The 22,977-nt window shown below is 40.0% G+C and overlaps 2 protein-coding genes across 2 annotated transcripts; one reads left to right on the top strand and one right to left on the bottom strand.

Annotated features, from left to right (window-relative positions):
• Positions 1-2,731: 2,731 nt before the first annotated feature.
• On the bottom strand, positions 2,732-16,207 carry LOC131979298 (acyl-CoA desaturase-like). Its single transcript, XM_059343244.1, has 7 exons — positions 15,975-16,207; positions 7,820-7,889; positions 5,957-6,186; positions 5,671-5,801; positions 5,225-5,430; positions 3,913-4,145; positions 2,732-2,952 (listed from the first exon to the last, which is right to left on the bottom strand). The coding sequence occupies exons 3-7, from the start codon at positions 6,180-6,182 to the stop codon at positions 2,732-2,734; spliced, it is 1,017 nt and encodes a 338-aa protein (XP_059199227.1). The 5' UTR covers positions 6,183-6,186; positions 7,820-7,889; positions 15,975-16,207.
• uchl3 (ubiquitin carboxyl-terminal esterase L3 (ubiquitin thiolesterase)) lies at positions 15,981-22,623 on the top strand. Its single transcript, XM_059343108.1, has 9 exons — positions 15,981-16,022; positions 16,209-16,220; positions 19,954-20,082; positions 20,244-20,400; positions 20,926-21,011; positions 21,350-21,397; positions 21,491-21,566; positions 21,701-21,759; positions 21,854-22,623. Exons 1-9 carry the CDS (start codon positions 15,981-15,983, stop codon positions 21,941-21,943), a joined length of 699 nt encoding a protein of 232 aa, XP_059199091.1. The 3' UTR covers positions 21,944-22,623.
• The last annotated feature ends 354 nt before the right edge of the window (positions 22,624-22,977 follow it).

Here is a 22,977-nt window from a genome sequence, read left to right as displayed (position 1 = left end):
CCTTTGCTTCAGTGGCGGTTCTAGACCAGTTTTACTGTGGGGGCCAAGGAGGGGCCACTGTTTAATCAGAGGGGCACATTAAAAAACGGCAAAGATGATATTTAGCATTCAAAACCTTTATTTTAGCTTTTTTTTTTTTTTTAATCTCATTAAAGTATATTTGGAAGATATAAAAACATTGAGACTTACTAACAATAACTATTATTTTTGTATGACAATGACATTTCTCATTTTTGTGCACAATTATTTTTATTTTTATTTTGAAAGTGCAGCACAGTGAGAATTATGTATACATATATATATATATATATATATATATACACACACACACACACACACACACACACACACACACACACACACACACAAGCTTTTATTGCATAATTAGACTATCATACAATGTACACATTCTGGGTTCCTTTTGTGTACAATGAGATATTGTTTGAACAAAAAATAGGTTAGAAATTTTCCGTCGTTCATCATTATGAATGTATAATTTTATTATTAATTTGACACAGGGGCCACAGCAGGGGCCAAGGGCTTCTTCACAGGGGCAGCGGCCCCTGTAGGCCCCTGTGTAGAACCGCCACTGCTTTGCTTCGCCTCTGCTTAGCGGTATTTTCATGTCAATTCTGTTGTTTTAGTGATTGTTTCGCCAATACATCTACATTCTCACTTCCATCTACTCCTATGTGAGCAGGAACCCAAAGGAAGGAGATGATCAAATCCTTACTGTGCAGTACGAGCAGTGAGGGAAAGATCTCATACAGGATGTCTTGTCTACATGCTGATTTCCCCCGACCGTATGCTTAAGAATGCTGACAAACTGTCAGATGCCACGATGATGTTTTGATGGCTGTTTTCATTGGGGTTTTTCTTCTTTCCTACGGAGCCCCAGACATGACATGGTACAAAAAAAATTTAATTGTGGCCACGAAATAGCTATAACGTGCGCACAAATTAGTATTTCGTGGCCACAATTTAGTATTTTGTGGCCACAAAATACTAATTCGCGGGAACGAAATAAGTATAACGTGCGCACAAAATACATACTTTTAGCTGATTTCAAGCTGAAACTCTCAAAACAAAGTGTAGTAACAGGATGAGGATAACACGTCTGTAAGTCGGGTGAGACGTCAGCAGATAGGCTACCTGTTGTAACAAAGTATCAAACATAGGCCTAATTAATTGCCTAAATGCGGGATAACAAGATATTGAACAGAATAAGGAAAGACACTCACCTTAAGGACATCACGTAGGCTATTGCAGTTCCTAGAGTAGAGAAGGTGCGCTAGATTTGTGTACCCAGCTGTCCAGGAATTATATTAATATTATTAATTAGTATTTTGTTCCCACGAATTAGTATTTCGTGCGCACGTTATACTTATTTAATTCCCACGAAATACTAATTTGTCTGCACGTTATAGCTATTTCGTGGCCACAATTAAATTTTTTTTGTACCATGTCATGTCTGGGGCTCCTTATCTTTCTGTTTATTGGCAACTTGCAACTAAAGTACAGACGCATAGCGCCACCTACTGCACCGAGATGTCTTGGAAGAAGTACTCTGACCTTTTACTTGTATTCAAGTAGAATAGTGTTAACCTAACACAGTGCAAATTGTTCAGATTAATTAACCCTTATTTAACCAGATAAGTCAATAAGAACATATTCAACATCTTACTGAAGTAAAAGGCAGAAAAAGAAATACCCATTATACCCATTATATGCCGTTTTGGCTCTAAATTGTAGTGGAGTAGAATTATTTTTACTGTTCTTCACTGTTAATTCCCTACACAATTACAATTGCAGCATTAGTGATTGACATGGGTTGTAAAAGTTCACCCACAGTTTTTGGTTGCTGTAATGTAATAATTCCTCCCTGTTCATAGTGGGTCTTAAGATATGCCTTTCTAATGTGTTTCCAATGGAAGTGATGTGGGGACAAAATCCACAGTCCATCTTTTTTGCAAAAATGTACTCCAAAGGTGATCTGAAGCGAATATAATGTTCCAATAATACATAACATGGATATGGCTCCCTGGATGGTGTTTTCAATGCTTTTTTTTTTCAGAGAGACTTGATACAAAGTGAGCCTATACTTGACTGTAGCGGGACCACTAAAAGCATGTTTTGACTGGACACAGACTGGTCTCGGCAATCTGCCCTGTAGCATTTTCTGCACGCACGCACGCACGGATGATGACATTTGATGCTATGTCTGTTCTTAAGGTAAACATTGTGTTACACTAGAGAACATAATTTGCTATAAAAGACACATCTGACAGTATTCACCAAGAATAACTGTATTAAAGTGTCCCCATTTATTTATTATTGACTGTCATGAAAAATAAACAGGAAATATTATCTTACAAATAAAGAAGATCTATCCAGAATGAACAAATTATGAAATGCTGCAAACAGACGAAAGTTATTAAATCTTGCCCATAGACGATACACACTAGAGAGCTTTTATAGTCTGACTATAAGACTATAAATAAATATCACGTGGATAGATAGAGACTTGTTTGGTTATTATTATTATTATTATTATTATTATTATTATTATTTTGACCTGGGAACCTTACACTTTAACCTTAAATCACATTAAATTTAATGAGATGTTCTTCAATTCAGAAGCTCAGGAAGAGGTCTAACAAGCAATCAGAACAATAATAATCACCAACCGACCACCAAAATGCTGCTATCCCTGTTTTTACATTATGTCCTCCTAATTACAGTTTGCAGCTTGTGTGACCCAGCTACTTTTGCTGCCACCCGTACGCTGCATGCGAGCCTTGATCATGTCCTTTGACACCCTCTTGCGGTCCTTGGCCAAACCCAGCAAACACATCAGATCTATGAAGGCAGTGGTGGGATTGAGCCAGTAGTCCAGCTCACTGGCAGAATAGTCAAAGGGGAATGTGTGATGGTAGTTGTGGAAGCCTTCTCCTGAAAACCAAAAAGAAAGGTTTAATGTTCAGACATAACTTTAATGAAGATATAAATGTTAGCAATAGCATACTTAATGATGAGGTCGATAATCATATGGAAAACATTATCTAAACCTCTCATTTCAGTGCATTACAGGATTGTAACGGAGTAACAAACATCTGTTGCCATTGTGTGACTGATGATTTAATTTGACGATAAACCGATGATTTTAAAAGCTTAAAATAAACAATCAGGAGATAAACTAAAAAAAGAAATTCTGGTTCACGAAAACATTTCAGCTAACTATCTACACATGGAAAACTGCAGTAGAAAACAAGCACTCAGGTATTGCTTATTAAGTTACAAGCTGAGGAACTTTTTTGATATACTTTGATTTTTTTAATGTGTTTACCACAGCTGCTTCAGGTGCTTAGGAACCAGAAAGTCACAAAATCTGTTTTAACCAATGAAAATGCCAAAGAGCGGGACTTAAAACAAGATGAAAATGGACTGATAGACAATCTTACTTCTGCTAAAATTCCATGGAAATACATGACATTGAAGAGAAGTCTGTCTGAATTGTGCATTCCTCTGCATTAGTTAGTTATTGAGTGAGTTTTGAACAATACTCAGTGCTTTTTGTAGCTTTAACCTCCTTAGTTTCAGCTAGCGCCATTAACCAAACCATAAAATAAATGTTCAGTTCTAAAAAACACATAACTGTACAGCAAAAAGCTGACCGATTCTGGGTTCAAAGCTAAAATTAGCAAAGCTAGGACAAAATAAATATTACACACTGAATGAGCACACTTCCTAGACTGAATGAGCTTTGAAACATTTTTAACAAGTCAATATTATAATATCCCAAAGGTTTAAAGATATACTAAAGTACACATAAATGCTTATGTAGTCACGTAACACAGTATAAGATCATTACTGTAGGTCAAGTAGTGAATGGTGAACAAGCTGTTCATTTACCTATGGCAGCTAAAGATACCAGTGGGTTTTCAGATGGACTGATGGTCTGGTCATAAGGCTTTTCGCCCCACATATGGGCAGCACTGTTGACCAGCCAGGTGGCATGGAGCCCCAAAACGTATCTCAAGAGCCCAGGAACGAAGTATGCCACAGCCAAGGATTCACCCCAGAAATACCAGGGCACCAGAGTGGGCATGAGGAAGCACACGCTCAGCACAAGGAGCTTGTAATACCTGAAATGAGAGGACAAATTATATCTGATGTTATGCAATCTAAAGCTCAATGAAATAAAAAAAAAGAATTCCTCTCCCACCTCTGGCGTCTGCCCTCACATTAAACCCGCCCTCTTCAGATTAAGAACCAATCGAAATGACAACCTATGGTGGTGACACTGCCATTGAATCATATTTGCGAAGCATATAGAGGGATTGAAACACATTTAATAATCCCTCAACACCCTTTAAGTGGGATTGGACCGCAATATTGAAATCGGTTTCCCCAGTTTTTATTTGAATAACTTTAATAACAAATTAGCTACAACATTGAACATTAAAGGAATATTCGTACGAAAAATGCTGGAAACTTATATGAGCATTTTGTCTGGTACATTGATCCTTTTTGCAGGTGAAAACCAGTGGTGGAAGAAGTATTCAGATCCTCTTGAGCACTAATACAACACTATGAAATTACTTCACTACAAGTTAAAGTCCTGCATTCAAAACTTACTTAAGTAAAAGTACAAAATATCAACATCAAAATGTACTCAAAGTATCAAAAGTAAAAGTACTCGTTATGCAAAATGGACCCACTCGGGTTGTTTTATATATTCGAAATATATTATTAGATTATTTGTATTGATGCATTTATGTAAGAAGTGTTTTAATTTTGTAAAGGTGGTGCTCATTTTAACTACTTAATATACTGTTATAAGGTCAAATTAAAAGGAAAATGTTGAATCCCTTTAAATTAATCATGTTTTTAATGTTAAGTCTCGACCTGAAAAGTAACTAAAGCTGTCAGCTAAATGTAGTGGACTAAAAAGTACAATATTTGCCTCAAAATGTAGTGGAGTAGAAGTATAAAGTTACATGGAAATACTCAAAATTGTACTGAAGAACTGTAATGTACTTAGTTAAATTCCACCACTGGTGAAAATATATATGGAAATGCAGTGCCAAATTACTGCACAAGTTTTACAAGAACTGTAAAACACTGATGAAGTGACAGAAATGTTGAGTCTGTTAAATAGCCTGCAGGCACAACAGCTGATTACATATAGTTGAGAGACAAAGTCTGCTCTGTGTTTGCGCACCTCCTCTGAAACATCACCACTTTATCTGCCTTCAGGTCTGACAGATCCAGTTTCTGTCCCTTTTGAATGACGTCAGGATGCTTGCGGCTCAGCAGCCAACCAATGTGGGAGAAGAAAAAACCCCGCGTGGCATTGTGGGGGTCTGCGTTCGTCTCGGAGTGCTTGTGGTGGACACGGTGGTCCCTCGTCCAGTCATATATGTCATTCTGCACGCACATTGACAGGGAGGATCATGTGACACATCCAAATATTTACACAGAAGTGTCAGATCATATGGTAAGACAACAATTACATAGTAAATAAATTCTAAGTTCTAAGTTCTATCATTTAATTGATAGTAAACTTTCTACAAGTAAATGTGATGGATCACAAGCATGAAAAAGTTTAATATAAGCAAGTAACTTCCGTGGAATAAATGAAATATTTAAAAAAAATTTCTGTTGTACCTGCAGGGCCAAGGTCTGACAGAACGCGAGGAAGACTCGCAGGGGAAAAGAAGCTTTATAGGATCTGTGGCTCCATAATCTGTGCGATCCAGCGGTCACACCGAGATTACCGAAGAAGTAGCACCCTGCAGCTGGAAGACAGAAAGGTGGAGACTGTCACCACTACACTGACATTCATTTTACACAATTGAGAGAAGAGCTACTGTTAAAATTACAAGGCAAAGTGACTTATTCTCCAATATTCCCAATGGCATGCGCCTTTATGTATTGTTTACTAAATACTTACTGAATGCAAGTGTATAAACTGATGCAGAAGGAATGAGAGTCAGTCCATAAAGAGCACCGCTATGTAAGAGGGACATCAGTACGACATTTCTCCACACCACCACCACTGGCGCTCTGGGGCCCTCTTTCTCTTTACAGTTGTGGTTGAAATCTTGCACGTCTGATATTTCTGTCGTAGCATTTCCATTTCGTTGCTTGCTGGCGTGATACGTCAAAGTTTGTGTCATTTTGCTGTCAGAAAAAAAGGGGACATGTTGCTCAATTAAATGCATATATTGCAAATGCAGATATTTTTGCTGACATATTACAGTGATGATCATGATTGTGCTGCTGCTGCTGCTATGTAAGGCTTTTTAAAGACTCGTCACTGGTTTTATCACTTGTGCCAGTCTTGTTTTATGGTCATATGCTCGAGAGTGTTTGCTCCGCTCAGCTTTGTTACCTCAGTTTAATTTTCTTGTAATGTATTCACTGCAGGACTTTCACAAGTTTTGGTACTTTGCCATTGTTTCACAGTAATCTTGTTTATGGTGCAGGTTCTGTCCATTAAAACTATACTATTAAGACTATATACAGGTTGCCTAATTTTGTTGGTGAAGGTTGTTGGGGCTGTATGTAGCCTAAAGAAGTGTATCTGCAGTTGAAAAAACATGCTTTCAACCTGCTTCTATGCTATCCAGAAGCTGACTCAGGACAGAGGCATAAAAAGGGCAAATGCTGCATGCACAATTTCTACCATGTATGGCAGCCTACAATGTTCATTTTTAAGGTTTCCCCAGATGGGGCTTCATTATACTGTCTTTACTGGAAGGGCACCCTAGAAGGTACTGTATCATATTTTCTCTACTGAGGGCCACCTCACAAGGCATTTCATCATCTTCATCTTCACTGGAAATAAGCATTAGAGGGCACTTTGTAATGCTTTCTTCATTGGAAATGCAACCTACAGGGTATTTTTTCATTTTTTTTTCTTTGCTGGAAGGACACCCTCAAAGGCATTTCTTCACCTTCTCTTAATTGGAGGTCACTTTATCATGTTTTCTCCACTGGGAGAGCACTCCCTAGGTCACTGTATCACTTTTTCTTCATCAGAAGGACATTCTAGAAGGCACAGCTTTTTGTCTTGCTGTCTGGAAGTTCAACCTGGAAGCCAGTTTATCACAGGAAGAGCACTCTAGAGTGCACTTTATCATGTTTTACCCATCAAAGGGACATCTACGAGGGCTCTTTTGCTGTTTTTTTCTTCTTCTGACATTGGGGCACCATGAGGAGGGCCCCCATTCCCCCACACCCCTCTGAGTCCATCAGTGATACTATCCATATTTTTATTCACAGTTATTATTTTCCATGAAATAACTAATTTTGTTCCTTTCTATTTATTCATTTATTACATTACATTACATCAGAGTTCTTTTTTAATAAATGATCAGTCACTTCTTTTCCACACTACATTTTATGTCTATGGAACAATATTTTGGGGAAATTAGCCAAAGCTTGTTCAGATTGGTTTCTTTGTTAACATCATTCATCAGCAGCTTGACCAAACAAACCAAAGATGAATGTTGTTAATATTAGTGTAAACAGAAAACCTCACAAATCAGCAAAGTCAAAGACGAACAGAGTTACATAAGAGGAGGTAAAGGGTGAATTTGTTTTAGAGCAGATGAAACTCAGATTTACAGATTACCAACCAACTATCCATTTGTTTTCTTAAATAAGAGTATAGTGCTAACATATACAAGTAAAATACCATTTAAAATTTGCATTTATGACTATAAAACATAATTGGCACACACCATCAGTGACCTTTCCATCTTGGCTAAAAATGTGCATTCAGTTTCTTGCCCAGGTTGAGCCGACTCACCAACTGCTCTCCACCAGCTATTCCCTACAGAGGAAGGCACCGACACTGCAGGAGATCCAGGGGCTGTGAGCTGCAGGTAAAGATAGAACATAAAAGTACATAAGGTAACCCTGCTGTGTTACTTAAGCCCTCTTACTGCTTCATCCGGTGATTGGACGACTGAGAAATTGATGCCTCTGGCTGTTTGTTAACTGATGTTTATTACTCATCCTCACAGTGTTTGATGACTAAATAGTATTATGGACATATGTCAACTGTTTTTCTCAAGGCGCTGCCCCCAGTTATTCTCAAGCCAGACTATTTTGGGCTATGGTACAGAAAGTTATTTGGCGGCATTGTTCCAGTATAAGATGAAGGGGCACTTTGAAATGTATTCTTATTTGGGTAAACCAACCAACTCACCTTGACCTCCCTGGTCATCGGGCCTTACAATATGCTATAGCTCCACTCCAAAAAAAAAAACGTTGAAGCCCCTTTATCATTTTTGAGATTGTCACCAATTGATTATTGATTAATTGAACGCAACAGGTCTTTTTAAAGATAGCTTCAGAACTCAAAAAACACTTTACAGATATTTTGTGTACTTACTCAATAAGGATTATTTTAGTTTATTTTGAAACTCTTTTTAGGTTTGAATTTTTTTCACTGTCTGTTTGTGTGTGATATCTATTGAGCCTATTTATCATTGGATTGCAGAAATTTGCAGGGAACAACCTGTAATTGTTTGGCTTGTTGCATATTTGATAATGTAATCTTGTGTCTGGGCAAAATATCGGGACACAGTCAGACATGTGGTAAATTAATTGTCTTTGCCCCTTAGTTCTTTAGCTCAATGGCAAACATAACAAAGAGACTAAAATAGTGCCCTCTAATTTTTAAAAAAAATTAGCAGCCAAATTAACATTTAGGTTCAGGTAAAACTGATGCTTAATAAATGCTATAATACATAACTCATGAGAAATATGAAATTGTTTTCAGTTCCATTCCAGTCCATTACCCTCTAATGTGTTGACAGCTGCTAGATTATTTTACTTTAAAGAATCATTCTCAACCAACAACAACAAATAATTTAATATGATAATAACAACATCAACAGCTCATGCTCCACCCTCTGTATAGTAAATGTGGCATACATGCCACTGGCTCATGCATCAAATATGTCAATGTTTGCATCTAACAACCAGTTCTACTTTAAATAAGAAGCTTTCTGTGAAAACCATTGAAACACAAGATGTAACATTTACTGATCAAACACTGTGAGTTTGAATCTGTCAAACAAACAGCCATGGGATGTTTAGGGGCGGTGGCAACAATTTCCCTGTGGAACAATCGTCAGATGAAACAAGAAATGGTTCTCGTGTTTGCTTACTTTCTTTGAAACATAAGCACTTTATTTTCCTTCAGGTCTGACATATCCAGTTCTCTTCTGTATTCAATGACATGAGGATGCTGAACTTCCAATCAATGTGAGCACAAGTAATAAAAATTAAAGCTACATAACCTCTGCTAAATAATACAGCCACGTTGTAACTTAATTGTTAGAGAGATATGAATTACATGCTATTAACAGGACATATTTTGGGCCTGTTTTTGCTTGACAGTGTGACTTTCAAAGCATTGCAGCCCTGCCTAAAACACTCAGTGGTTTTTTTCACTTCGCTGAAGTGATGGCGAGGAGGAAGGCGGTCTTTGCCGATAACCACTTCAGTTCTGCCCGTGCCAGTGGCTCAAAGGGAGGCAAGCAAAGGGCACCCAGTACTAAGGGCCTGGAGCTCTTGGTGCATGTGGGGGATTCAGTCTCAGAGCACCCTTCAAAAAGAGGGTCACCAGCCTGTGGACCCCCACAGTGCTGCCATCGACTCGATCGTGCCAAGTCGAAATAGCAGCCACATACACTTTCAGAGTAGAGGGACGCCGCCCGCTATCCAGGAGGGATTGCAAGAACTTGAGAATAACGGGCACAGAGCAGCACACACTCCTCAGGAGTCCACACTCCTGTCTGAACACCAAGCCGAGAACAGCTGCCACCTGTTCTCATACTGTGCCCGGGTATAGGGTGCCCTGGTGTTCAAGACAGTTCTACAGACAGAGTCAGTACATCCATTCAGCAGTGGGTTTGGCCCTGCAGAGGCCAAACCCACAGTTGCAGACGGCAAGGGTCGGGGTGCCACACCCTGCCCCTCAAGTGAGAGAGGAGGTCCTTTCTGTCGGGGAGGCGCCATGGCTTGCTGCGACAGAGGCTGTGCAGCAGAGGATACCATGTCCTTCCTGGCCAAAAAGGGGCCACCAGAAGCAGTGTGTGGCCCTGTTGAAGAACCCTCTGAAGTACCGCCGCAATCAGAGGGACTGGTTGGAAGGCATAGAGGAGGCCTACCAGCCACTCGTGTGCGAGGGCGTCCTGCCCCAGTAGGCTGGTCTCTTCTATCCAGGAGAACCAGAGGGGGCAATGGGTTGTCTCTTCTGAGGCGAAGAGATCCACCTCCGCCCTGCCGAAGAGGTCCCAAATCCTGAGAACCATCTCTGGATGAAGCCGCCACCCCCCCGGGGGGACAGAGAGTCCGCCACCTCGTTCTGTCTCCCTGGGAGATACATTGCCTTCGGGCTGGCTAGGCGGGGGGCTGCCCAAGTAAGGAGGTCCCTGGTTACGTGTAGCAACCGTGCCGACCTGGTGCCCCCCTGGTGGTTTATGTGGGAGACTGTCGAGATGTTGTCCGACCGAACAAGCACATGTCTCCCTACCAAGTGGGGGAGAAAGTGCCTGAGCGCTAGATGTACAGCACGGAGCTCCAGTACATTGACGTGGTCTGTTTGGGCCAGAGCAGACCATCGCCCCTGTGCTGTCCTGTTCTGCCACACTGCGCCCCACCCTGAGAGGGAAGCGTCCGTTGTGACATGCTCCCGGCGAGAGGGAACAGAGCCTATGGGCACACCCTGCAGCATGAACGCCCCTCTCCTCCATGGGGACAGGGCCAGTAGGGACAAGCCCTCATGGTGACAGTGTCCAGAATCACACCCAGGAAGGTGATATTCCGGGTGGGGACCAAGCAGCTCTTCTCCAAGTTCACCGTGAGACCCAGTTGGGCCACGTGAGCCAGAAGAGCAGCCGTATCTAGAGCAGCCCGGGACTGAGACGGCGCACACACCAGCCAGTCGTCCAGGTATGGAAGAACTTTCATGCCCTGCGACTGCAGGGGTGAAAGGGCTGCAGCCACACACCGGGTGAAGACCCACGGGGACAGTGAGAGGTCAAAGGGAAGCACCTGGAATTGGAAATAGTGGCCCTGAAAGGCAAAACGCAGGAACTGCCTGTGGCGGGGTATGACAGGAATGTGGAAGTAGGCATCCTTCAGGTCGATGGATGTAAACCACTCCCCCATGGCAATCGTCCGCAGTACCTCTGCTGTGCTGAGCATGTGGAATGGAATGACCTTTAGGAACCTGTTGAGTCCCCTCAGGTTGAGGATGGGGCGAAGCCCGCCATCCTTCTTTTCCATGAGAAAGTATGTCGAGTAGTACCCCCCGGGCTGTGACAGGGGGTCTACCGGCTTGATTGCACCCTTGACTAAAAGAGCAGACAACTCCTGGTTTAGGGCCAGGGCTCTGACCGGGTCGCTCATGATGGTCATTTTGACCCGGCCAATGGATGGGGGCCGGCATCGATACTGCAGTTTGTACCCCTGGGTCAGGGTGGATAGCACCCAGGGGTCCAAGATGTAAGCAGCCCAATTGCTGAGCTGCTGCTGGGAAAAACAGCCGACGGCTGGCCCAACAGTTCCTGGCCCCCCGGCCTCTGGGGGCCCTGCGGGGGTGCCGGTTTCTCTCAGTAACCCGAGGTTGTCTCGAGGGTCGCATGGGCTGTTGCGCTGGAAGAGGGGGCCTCTGGTGGCCACCAAGGCGACCTTGAGGCTGAGCACGGTGTTGTGGGGCAGCTGGTGTGCCTCTACGTAACCCAGACAGGTGTCGTCTGGTCTGCCTGGCTTGGACAGTCCGCTCCAGCGCCTCCAGAGCAGCCGATCCAAACAACTCCCCTGGCTCCACTGGGACACTGCGGAGGGTTCTTCTGCACGCCTCCGAGAGGGGCGACTGGGCCAGCCAGACCTGGCGGCGCGTCTGAACCAGTGTAGACATCAGCCGTCCCAGTTCCCTGGACATAACGGCGAAAGCCTGCAGGGACGCATCACTAAACCCACAGTTGAAGAGTCGACCGTGGACTCCTGTAGGGATGCTGAAAGAGCAAGCATCAGGTGAGACATGGAGTTGCCTATCCGACCCATGCGAGCTGCCGCATCATAGGCCTTAGACAGAAGGCCGTCTGTGACACGACATTGGGAAGGTGGACACCTGGCATCCAACCTCAGGGCCTCATTGGGAGAGACGATGAGTGCCGCCACTGTCGGTTCAATAGCCGGCATGTGACCCAGACCAAACCTGGACGCATCTTGCATGGCTGCCAGGGTTCGGCCATCGGATGTTGCATGAGAGAGGGCTCCGGAGTCCCTCCAACATGCATGCAGCTCCCTCAGGTATTCCTCTGAAGGAAGCACTGCAAAGGCAGTCTGGGTCGGAACACGCCTGAAAAAAGCACTTGCTGGAGGCAGCTGGGCTTGTGGTGAGAGCTGGGAGAGGAAGGGTGCTCACAGTGCCGGTGAGAGCAGCCGCACGCCGCGTCCCGGAGGACGGCTTGTCGCAGCCTTTGGAGGGCGAGCTCCTCGCGGCTTCGACCAAAATGGCTTAGTCACAAGGCTCCCGGCGGTAAGCTGCTAACTACTTAGCTTCGGCTATAGCGGCTCCAGTTTTTTTTTTTGCATACGCTGACACTACAGCTGTAGTATACCTGCAACGCGAGAAGAACAAAGGAACAGATCCTCTGATGACACCGGAAGATATAACATATCCGGGGGTCATCAGGGGGTCACACGTAACTTTGTTGGTATAACTACTCGACCTGTACATGCGCAAGACGAAGTCATTCAGTGCTTATGCACCACCTCTGGCGGTCAGGAAGGATGAAATAGAACTGTAGGTGATCCGGCCTGTCGATGGAAAATAGAATACCGGGTAACCTCAGTAAGAGTATTTGGTCAACGATTGGTCAATGAGGAAATCAATCTCTATGGCTCTGGGTTTCCATTGCACAATAGTTTTTTTTTCGCCAGCAGTGTTTGCTCAGTAAATATCATATTTGCTTGATTTCTTACTGCAGCTCTTTGTTTAAACACAGCTGTTTGTTTTGATTTTGGGCCCCAGGGCACAGGCAAAAGGCAGAAGATACAGACTATGTAATGCTTTGCCTCTTTTTGTTGCTGCTGTTGTTGTTGTTGTTGTTGTTGTTGTTTTGTATCTTGTTATAGTCATTATTATCTCTACCTGGAGGGGATCATGTTCAATTGTGCAGTATCACATTTGTGTCTTTATTCACATAATGCTACGACTACAAAGAAAAAATGACACAAGAAAATCCCTTTAGGCCTACCTAGTGGGCTGCATTATAAAAACACTGAATGCAAATTCAGCCCTGAGCACTATACTGTGGATTTTTTCTTCTTCCTCTTCCGACTCCATTTAAACTTTAAACAGTAGACACAAGTCTTGTGTATAGGTGTATTAATCCACGTTTCGATAGGTCATATAGTTTTTTATCAATCCCTGTTCAATGACCATGATCATTTTTGAGAAATTCTGAGATTATAATGGGGGTGTATTGCATGGAATGTTCATGTCACACCGACATCAGGACCTCAGACAGCCTGTACATCTTCCACGGCAGGCTCAAGACCTATCTCTTCCAACAATACCTTGGTTAAGTCATGGTCACCTATTTAAAAAAAAAAAAAAAAGCTTTCTTCTCTTCTTCTTTTCTTCTTTAACATATAGCACTCCTGTAGTGATGACAGTTAAGCTCTTAAAGTTATGTACTTACTTGATTCCTGTGGTCTATGTCTAGTACCATCAGGTTGAATGCACTTATTGTAAGTTGCTTTGGACAAAAGCGTCAGCTAAATGACATGTAATGTAATGAATGACATCATCGCCAGAGTGTAGAGGGAGGGAAAAAAATAAATTTGAAAACTGCCCTCCAGGCTGCAAATTCCACTCTACAGAAATAATTTATACATAGAAACGTAGGAAAATTTGTCTTCTCACTCACAATCCTCTGGTAAAGCTGTCAGAGTTATAGTTTGGGCGTAGGACGAACAGATGCACCACCAACACGCACCAACAGTCCCATTGGCTCCCATATTAAAAACGCATTCTGCGAATAGCATATTTAACAGTTTTTCAGATCGCTCTTATGAAGCTATTTCTTCATTTTTCTTCACAAAAAACATATGTAGCTGTTCAGGAAGAATTCAGGACACTCAAAGTGAAGTTGGATCAATGATAGGTATTATGGTTTTGCCAAAAATGCTTTTTGTTCGAGGCCAGAAATTCCAGTCTGTCCACCTCTGGCTGCTGTCACTGTGTCGGAACATTCTACAGCAGTTGATTGCTCTGCCTTTGATCCTTTGATGTGATTACAGTTACAGACACACACACACACACACACACACACACACACACACACAGACAGGTCATTTTCTGTAATTACAGTTACAGATGAACGCACGCACACACACATGCGCGCGTAAGCGCGCACACTCCTCCAGATGTATGAGGGGTATTTTATGCCAGTGCACTATACTAAAACGCCTTAACCCCTTGGTGATACATGGATTGCTTTAATTGTGAAGCGAAGCAGCTGTTAAACTCAAAATTTGTCATCACAAATTATTTGTACATTGAGATGAGCGTGCGCACAGGCGTCCGCTACGTTCGCTTGTGGCACGGCACGAATGAACCATCCCTATTTGATTTCCACACACACTACACAGCGTGTGTCTGTACGCTCATGTAGAATTGTACTTAACAGTCACGCGGGTCTTCATGTCACGTATTTGAGGCGTAGTTTACCCGTCACACAGCCGTCACGCAGCCTACGTGACGCTTGTCTGTCCATTGAAAGTGAATGGAATTTACAAGCGCACGTTAGAGGTTTGATGTCATTGCATAGCCGCTGTACACGTGTTTTAGTATAGTGCCCTGGCATAAAATACCCCTCATATCCTCCAGATACACATGCTTCTCTCTCTCTCTCACACACACACACACACAGAGGTAACTTTATGTGATTTGAGTTACACACACACACAAATGCGCGCGCACACACTCTTCCAGATACACATGTTTCACAAACACACACACACACACACACACACACACACACACACACACACCACAACACAGGTTGCTGTATAAATAAATACATGAAAAGGAATGCTTGTTGTAGGTGTGCTCCTTGTATATAATATAGCCTCAGAATATTACTAGTATTAATTGTTTGAAATCTCTGAAGAATCTCATCATTGTGTACACAACACCGGCAGTAGCCCCTGTGGCCCTTTCAGAATTTCCCCAGAGGAAATTTTGTAGTTATTATTATTATTTTTTTATTATTATTATGTTTTTGTAACGTTACGTTTTTGTTTTTTAAAATCTTTCTACTATTTATTCTTTTGAATGTTACTCCCTGATTTAAAAAAAAAAAAAAAAGGAAAAGGAAAAGGAAATATGATTTAAATGTATAAATGAAGAACAGCAGCGCCCCCGTCTGGCGGTCACATGTTAGTGCTAAACACTTTGTGTTGAACCAAATAAACTGGTTCGAGATATTTCTTTTGTGTTATAATTGTTATTAAAATGTATTTTTAAAAACGATTAGAGAAACGGGCACTTTTGATACACTGAGTGAAATGTTGCATTGGAGCCACAACCGCTGGGAATCTCTCGTGTCTCTGAGACACGCCTATGACCCTGGAATGGTCCATTATTGAGCTGATTATGTGGGAAGCAGTTAAACAAAAATACTTTATTTGCTGACAAAGAACCATGTCACATATCTGGGGGAAGACAAATATAAAAAATTATAATAATCTGTCTGTTCATACCGTAATTTAGCGTGTGCGTGGTGTATTTATGGTTTTTGAAAAAGCAAGTACCCCTGCGTATTATTTAAAAGTCAAGGTGCACTTTCCCGACGCGGAAGCGAGTTCCAGCTGTCAAACAGATTTTGTTAAATCAGTTTCAGCTCTCGGTTTAGAGGAAAAATAACACTTACTTGAAAATGGACATTCCACGCTGGTTGCCCCTGGAATCAAATCCAGAAGTGGGTATTGTTATATTTCTTCAAACTGTATTGTTTTGTTTTTTATCGGTGTCATTCATTCACAAGCATGTGAAGGCGAGCTAACTTGTAGCTCGCATTTAGAACAAAAGCTGAAGCCGGTGTGGCTGCTTTTCTTAATCCAAAAGCAATTTGATTAATGTTTTTATTTGTGTCTTTTCATTTCAGGTCATGACAAAGGTGAGTATTGTTTTCTGATTTAATTAAACACCAGATTATTGAATAAAAGGCTGCAAAGCGACTTGTAGAATGACAAGGCCTACCCAGATAGCCAACGTAACGGAAACATTAAAGGGTGAAAGTTAAGAAATAATTTACTACTGTCTGATAAACACAATGGAAAGAAACCCGTCTCCTATCAATATAACACAAGCAATAACTGAGGTAATTGCTTATAGCATGCTGTCATTGTATAGCCAAGTTAGTTGTCTTATTTCAAAAGCTTCATGCATAAAATAAATTTAGTTAGTTCCATTTCATCAGTGGTGAAGAAATATTCAGATTTTCCATTTAATCAAAAGTTTGAAAAAAAAAAAATACAAAAAAGAAATCTCCATTATAAGTATAACCTCAATTCGAAGAATGTTTGGATTCTGGGTAAAACATAAATAAAACAGAATGCATAAAATTCAGAAATGGTTGATATGAAAAACAAACGTTTCCCAGTTTGAGCATTGCATAGTGTGTCTTTGTACTGTATTAAATTAAATGCAAATCATTACATCCTGTTTTAAAAAGGTTTTTCACAGCACCCCAACTTTGAAACAGGCTTGTTAAAGTCCTGAATTTTACATTTCTTAATTAAATATACAGAAGTTTAATCAGCAAACTGTACTTAAAGTATCAAAAGTAAAATATTCATTATCCAAGTGTAATATCTTTGTAGAATTTTAGTTTTTTCTCTTGTTTATACCAACAAAAACATATTATTGTTGTAACATACCTTGAATACTACTAGATAGATCAATACTGCATCATGTGATATAAGCATAGTGGCCCTCATTTATCAAACAAGCGTACGACAGAAAGTAAGCGTAAAGTTGGCGTACGATAATTTCTAGCAGGGCTCGGCATTTATCAATTTGGACGTTAGATCTCACGTCTGCTCTCAGCTCGTGTGCGCAAATTTAAGTCAGTCGGCTTTATATACCACAATGTATAAATTAAATATTCCAACCTCACTGGGTGTTGAATGGTCCACTGCTACTCTGCTGGCCACAGTACTGATTTCCTTCCTTTTCCCTTTTTTATGTTGCCAAAACTTTTGTGATTAAAACTTAGTTTAAAAACATTGCTTACCTCCTGGCTTCAACCAAAAAGCTGTTAAAAATATTAATCTGTGCTCCAAATGTAAAATATTCAGTGAAATTGTTTGAGTTTGTAACTATAAATACTTTTTTTTTCATAAACCTTCGTCGCTGCGTATTTCTGTAAAATGTCCATTTCCCTCCTGATAGATAGATAGATAGATAGATAGATAGATAGATAGATATACTTTATTCATCCCAAGCTGGGAAATTACAGTGTAGCAGCAGCATTACACACATAGACAATGACAACACAATTAAATAAAAAGAACAACCTAGGCATACTTCAAGCAATAAAACATAAAAAAACAATAAAAAATAAAGTGTCTAAAGAAGGAGTATGTATTAAGGAGTAGAATAGAATTCGAGTGCAGAATAAATATGAATATACAGTATAAAAATGTTGGTGCTATGAAACAAATAAGGTGCTGTTATTTGTGACGGTGCACTTTGCTTATAAAGGTGAGTTAAAAAAAGAAAAGGGGGGAAAAAATTCTCTTTTTGGCCATATTGGTCCTTCGGTGTCGTAAACCCTCGGTTCGAACCATCTGAATCGAGTATATATTAGGCCGTGGTATTTAAATTATGCTTTTTTCGAGCTGCCACATTTATCAACAGCCAATCATTCTTAGTCTGTGATTGGCGAGACACAATCATTTTGTATCGATCCTGTCGTAAGACGAAATTTTCGCTCAGATCTGCTCTCGTTTATGTGCTCGTATCAAATGAGCATACGACAGAAAGTGAGACTAGTGGGCGTACAATCATTTCTACGCAAGGCTCAGCATTTATTTGGACGTGAGCGGAGGGTACGATCAGATCTCACGTGCTCTCAGCTCGTGTACGCAAATTTGAGTCAGTGTGAAGTCCAAATGTCTGAGTTTAAGAATTGATCTTAGACCACTGAATTGATGCCTGGAGCTGATAAAACTCTGTGGTGTTTTGTTTTTTAATGGTGACAAACCAAAGCAAGGCTACATCATTTATCACTAAACCATCATTAAAGATAAATACACCGTGCGACTGTGAAATTCTTTCAACAGGCTACAAGCTGAGGCTATTAAATGTTGTTATCTTCTGCCATTAAATGTTTACTGTTATCCAGCTCAGACACCGGAGCGTCAGCTTCTCCTTCACCACCGGTGGTGCCCGAATAGAAACATTCCCAATAAGCGATGCCACACACACTTCTGTCTGGGACATTATTCTTACTAAATGTAAAGAGGTGAATAATATATCTCCATAATAATAACAACAACAATAATAATAATAATAATAATCATAATTGCATATTATATAGGCTATTAGGCTTTATATATCACCATGTATATATGAAATATTCCAACCTTGCCGGAAATTGAATGGTCCATTACTACACTGCTCTGACAGCGGCACTGATTTCCTTCCTTTTCACTTTTTATGGTGCCAAACAAAACCAGTTGGTTCTGTTGCACCTGTTGACCATCAGCTTTTCCCTTTCAGCCTCTTTTTTTCCTTCTCTTCTTTTGTGATTAAAACTTAGCGCTGTGATTGGCGAGATACGATTGTTTGATAACTCACACATGAACCTTGTCGTAAGACGAAAGATACGCTCGTTTGATAAATGAGGGCCAGTATGTGGTTTCTATGCAAAATTAACTAGAAAATAAAGGTAATGGAATAAATATTTCAATATTTGCCTCCAATGACTATGGACCAAAATGTTTTGGAGTAACGTTTAAAGTACAGTACTTCAGTAGCTATACCTTACATATTTTTGCTAGTGTAGTTTCTGAGCTGCGGTAAAGATTTTCATCAAAAAGGCAAGGCAATTATCAATGTAACTCAGGATTGATAATCATACATACTTATGTCCACATTAAAAAAATGTATCTATCAAATCTATCAATGCCAGTTCATCTGGGTAATTTTGTAATGCTCATATATTCACAGGAACTATGCAATTTGATACTAATTATGAAATTTTAAAAATAGATTGGTACAATGCAAATTCATTTATTTAAATCATTGCAGGTGTAACCATCGATCAATACACAGCAGGTCAGCAATCCATGAACATCCGAAAATTTGTCTTAATGCAAACATCCAACTGTCTAGGTTTAGCGAAGGATGTGAATAATTAATCGATGATCGATTATTGGTCGTTAAGAATTTGGTTGATCACGTGGAATTTTTAATCGATCTATGTATTTTTCAGATTTTATCTATGACTGCGTATCAGTGAACTGAAACAAGGCCGAGCGTTCAGTTCAGCGGCCGTACATGAATAAGCTGAGAATTAAGTTGGATAAAGCTACAGTTTGCAAACTGAAAGTTGCAACAATTATAAAACACAAAAATATTATTTTGAGCAAAACTAGCTTACTGTATCAAACCGTGCTAGCATGAATAACTAGTTTTAATTTGATCCAAAACTTATTTAAACACAAAACACACTTAAATATGCAAGATTACTGGGAAAACTAACCTCATGCCTCTTTGGGGGCTAAAACATAAAATATTGAACTCCTTGATGTTACCTTCACTTGAGTTCTCACTTGAGTTAGTTTAGGCTTAGGTAAGCTTTATGTCTTTGTATGCAGAAAAGTGTATTCTCTTTTGTGTAGTTTGTCAATTGCTTGGGTATGAAACCAACCTGGCAATTTGGAGATGTTTATGGATTGGATCCAGAGCTCCTCAGCATGGTGCCCAGACCGGTGTGCGCAGTGCTACTTCTCTTCCCAGTGACAGAGAAGGTACTTGCAATTTTTTTTCAACATCTTTCGTGTAAAATGTATCAACCGCTTGTTGATGAACCATCAATGTTGTAAATTAAGAGATATATACTTATGGTTGTACAGACTCCATAAGAAACAATGTTCCACAGAGACTTCTTTTCTCTCCTACTTCTGTCCAGTACGAGGCATTCAAGCAAGAAGAGGAAGAGAAACTCAAGGGTCAGCAACAGGAGGTTTCTCCTGACGTCTACTTCATGAAGCAAACTATCGGAAACGCCTGTGGAACAATAGGATTAATCCATGCTGTGGCAAACAACCTGGCACACCTGGAATTCGGTGAGTTTTTATTCAATTCACCTTGTATGCAATAATAGAGATGACAATCTTGGATATGAGATAAAATAAAATAGAAATGAATTCATCCATATAATCTAATTACATAATAATAGATTCCCATGTCCCAACTTGAGAGTGACAACTCAAGATGTGGGTTAAAAATATGCCACTATAACCATTACATTTTGTGAAGAAATAAAACTAATACTGTCAGCAAAACAGACAAAGGCAATTTATTTCTATCAGCTAGAACAGGTTTCTATCACTTAGTTTAAGACCAGGAAAAGCTTCCATATTCATATTATCTACAAGACATAATCTATAACACCTTCACACTCATTTTTTTACATAGTTGCTCTACTTTATTTGGGTGCACCAGCAATCAACCCTGATTCCAAAGAAAACAAATTACACTGCTTACACAAACGACCAATGAAAATGTTCAGAGGCCTGCAGTCAGTGTGTTGACACATCTTCAAGTGTTTTTTTCTATAGATTTTACTGCATGTTTTCCTTTCTCCTCAGATCCTGATTCTCCTCTGAAGAAGTTTATTGATAAAACTTCTAAAATGAACTCAGAGGACAGGGCCACCTTCCTGGAAAAAGATGAGGTAAGAAAAAGCTGAAATGAAGATCTTTGCTTTCAGGATGGGGTGATGAAGTTGTTGTGGTTTTTTATATCAGTGTCACTGCAACTTTATCGTTTTTGGTCACCTTCCTTTTGAGTGATTTCACAGTAGAGCAAAATATTCTTTATTTTTTGTTACCTCTTTATAATTTTTTCAAACAACTCTGTCATCTGTTCCTACTGACCATTAAACATAAATTAAATGTGGTGGAAATCAGTAAAACGATATAATGTCATAATGTACAAAACCATAAAAAGGACCAGGGACTGCTGCTTTTACTGCTAATCAATGGTTTGTTTCCCTCCTCATCTCTGTTTCAGAGTATACGTGTGACGCACGAGTCCAGTGCACAGGAGGGACAGACTGAGGTTTGTATTGACTTTTAGATGTTTTATCTGTACACACTATACTACAATATTGTGTTAAACTAAAAAGATAATTTATTTTTTTGTCTGTTTTAGGCCCCAAGTTTAGACGAGAAAGTGAATCTGCATTTTATAGCTTTTGTGAATGTCGGAGGACAGTTATATGAACTGGGTGAGTTAACCATTGATTTATTAGAAATATTATCACCTTGATGAGATACATTTTTTTAAATAATTTCATATTTAGTGGTGGCAGATTTGAAGCAAATTTCCAAATAAACAAAGCAATTTTTTTTTTAAACCAAGATGGGCGGAAGCCTTTCCCTATCGTGCACGGAAAAACCTCAGGAGACACATTCCTCGAGGTAAGATATCACACAAAAAAACAGAGATTGTCATAAAGCTATATTACCGAGTTGGAAATCATAATTTTCTGTGATGTATTTGGTTTCACCACAGGATGCCATAGAGGTTTGTAAAGTCTTCATGGCTCGTGACCCTCAGGAGGTTCGTTTCACCATCATTGCCCTCTCCAAAGATTCATACTGAGGAAACTCCCAGTGACCCTAGAAAACAAAGAAAAAATGACTGCCAAACATTCTCAAGTGCTGACTTTATTGAAAAATCTGAATTTTTTTTTTCAAAATGCTTGTGGGAAAAATAATGAAATGTCAGGGATATCATTCTGAAACAATGTTTCATTTTTTATTATACATCAGTTGTCGTGTCTTGGATGAAATTCTAAGGGAATCAGAGTGCTGCTGTGCGACTAAAAGTATTTCTTGTAAAGATCAAAAATCTTCCAGTTGGCCTCTGTCAAATCGTCTCGATCACTCAGCTGTACTATCTTGACACTGCACTAAAGTTCGTTTACACGGCGTGTTTGGCTTTCAATTAAGGAAGAAATTTAGCAAGATTTCCACATAACTGAAGGAGTGCAACTTCTTTTTTACTTTTCGGTTTGTAGTGATTTGTTTTTGATTGTGTGTCTAACTACATGCTCAAGAACATGTTTTGCAAGGCATTAATTTCAGCCATAGCTTTGAAAAAAACAGTTAGGCCTAATGCTGTTGTATGCAGTAATAATATTATGAAAAGCTTATCAAAAAAAAGTCTCCTGTAAGTGAGGTGAATTGAAAAATGCAGACTCTACATCCGTGGGGAATGTGCCTACATTTTTGTAATTACAATTACAAATTCTGTCAAATAAAAAGCAAATTTATAAACAAGTTCTCTTGTGGATGTTTTCTGTAACACCAATATCAATATCAGATTAATCTGTTTACCTCTGTTTAAAATGCATTTGGTGGATTCATGTCAGCTGTATATGAATTCATCAGGCGTACTGAAGAGAATTTAAAAAATATAATTTTGCACATTGCCATGGCAAAATAAAAACGTATAATTTTTCATTATTATTCCACTCATATTTAATAAAATGTCAAAGTATTAAATACCTCTATAAGGAGTATGTTTTCCTCTTTTCTGTGCAAAATATATTACGTTTTCCTGAAGCCAGTCTAAAGTTAGTCGTTTCTGCAGTTTTGTTTGTAAAATTTGGATCTGGAAAGTAGGTATAATTG

The sequence above is a fragment of the Centropristis striata genome, chromosome 10 (assembly GCF_030273125.1).
Source record: "Centropristis striata isolate RG_2023a ecotype Rhode Island chromosome 10, C.striata_1.0, whole genome shotgun sequence".
NCBI lineage: Eukaryota > Metazoa > Chordata > Actinopteri > Perciformes > Serranidae > Centropristis > Centropristis striata.
Note: the sequence above shows the minus strand (reverse complement) of the source record. Positions and strands in the feature narration are given on the sequence as shown.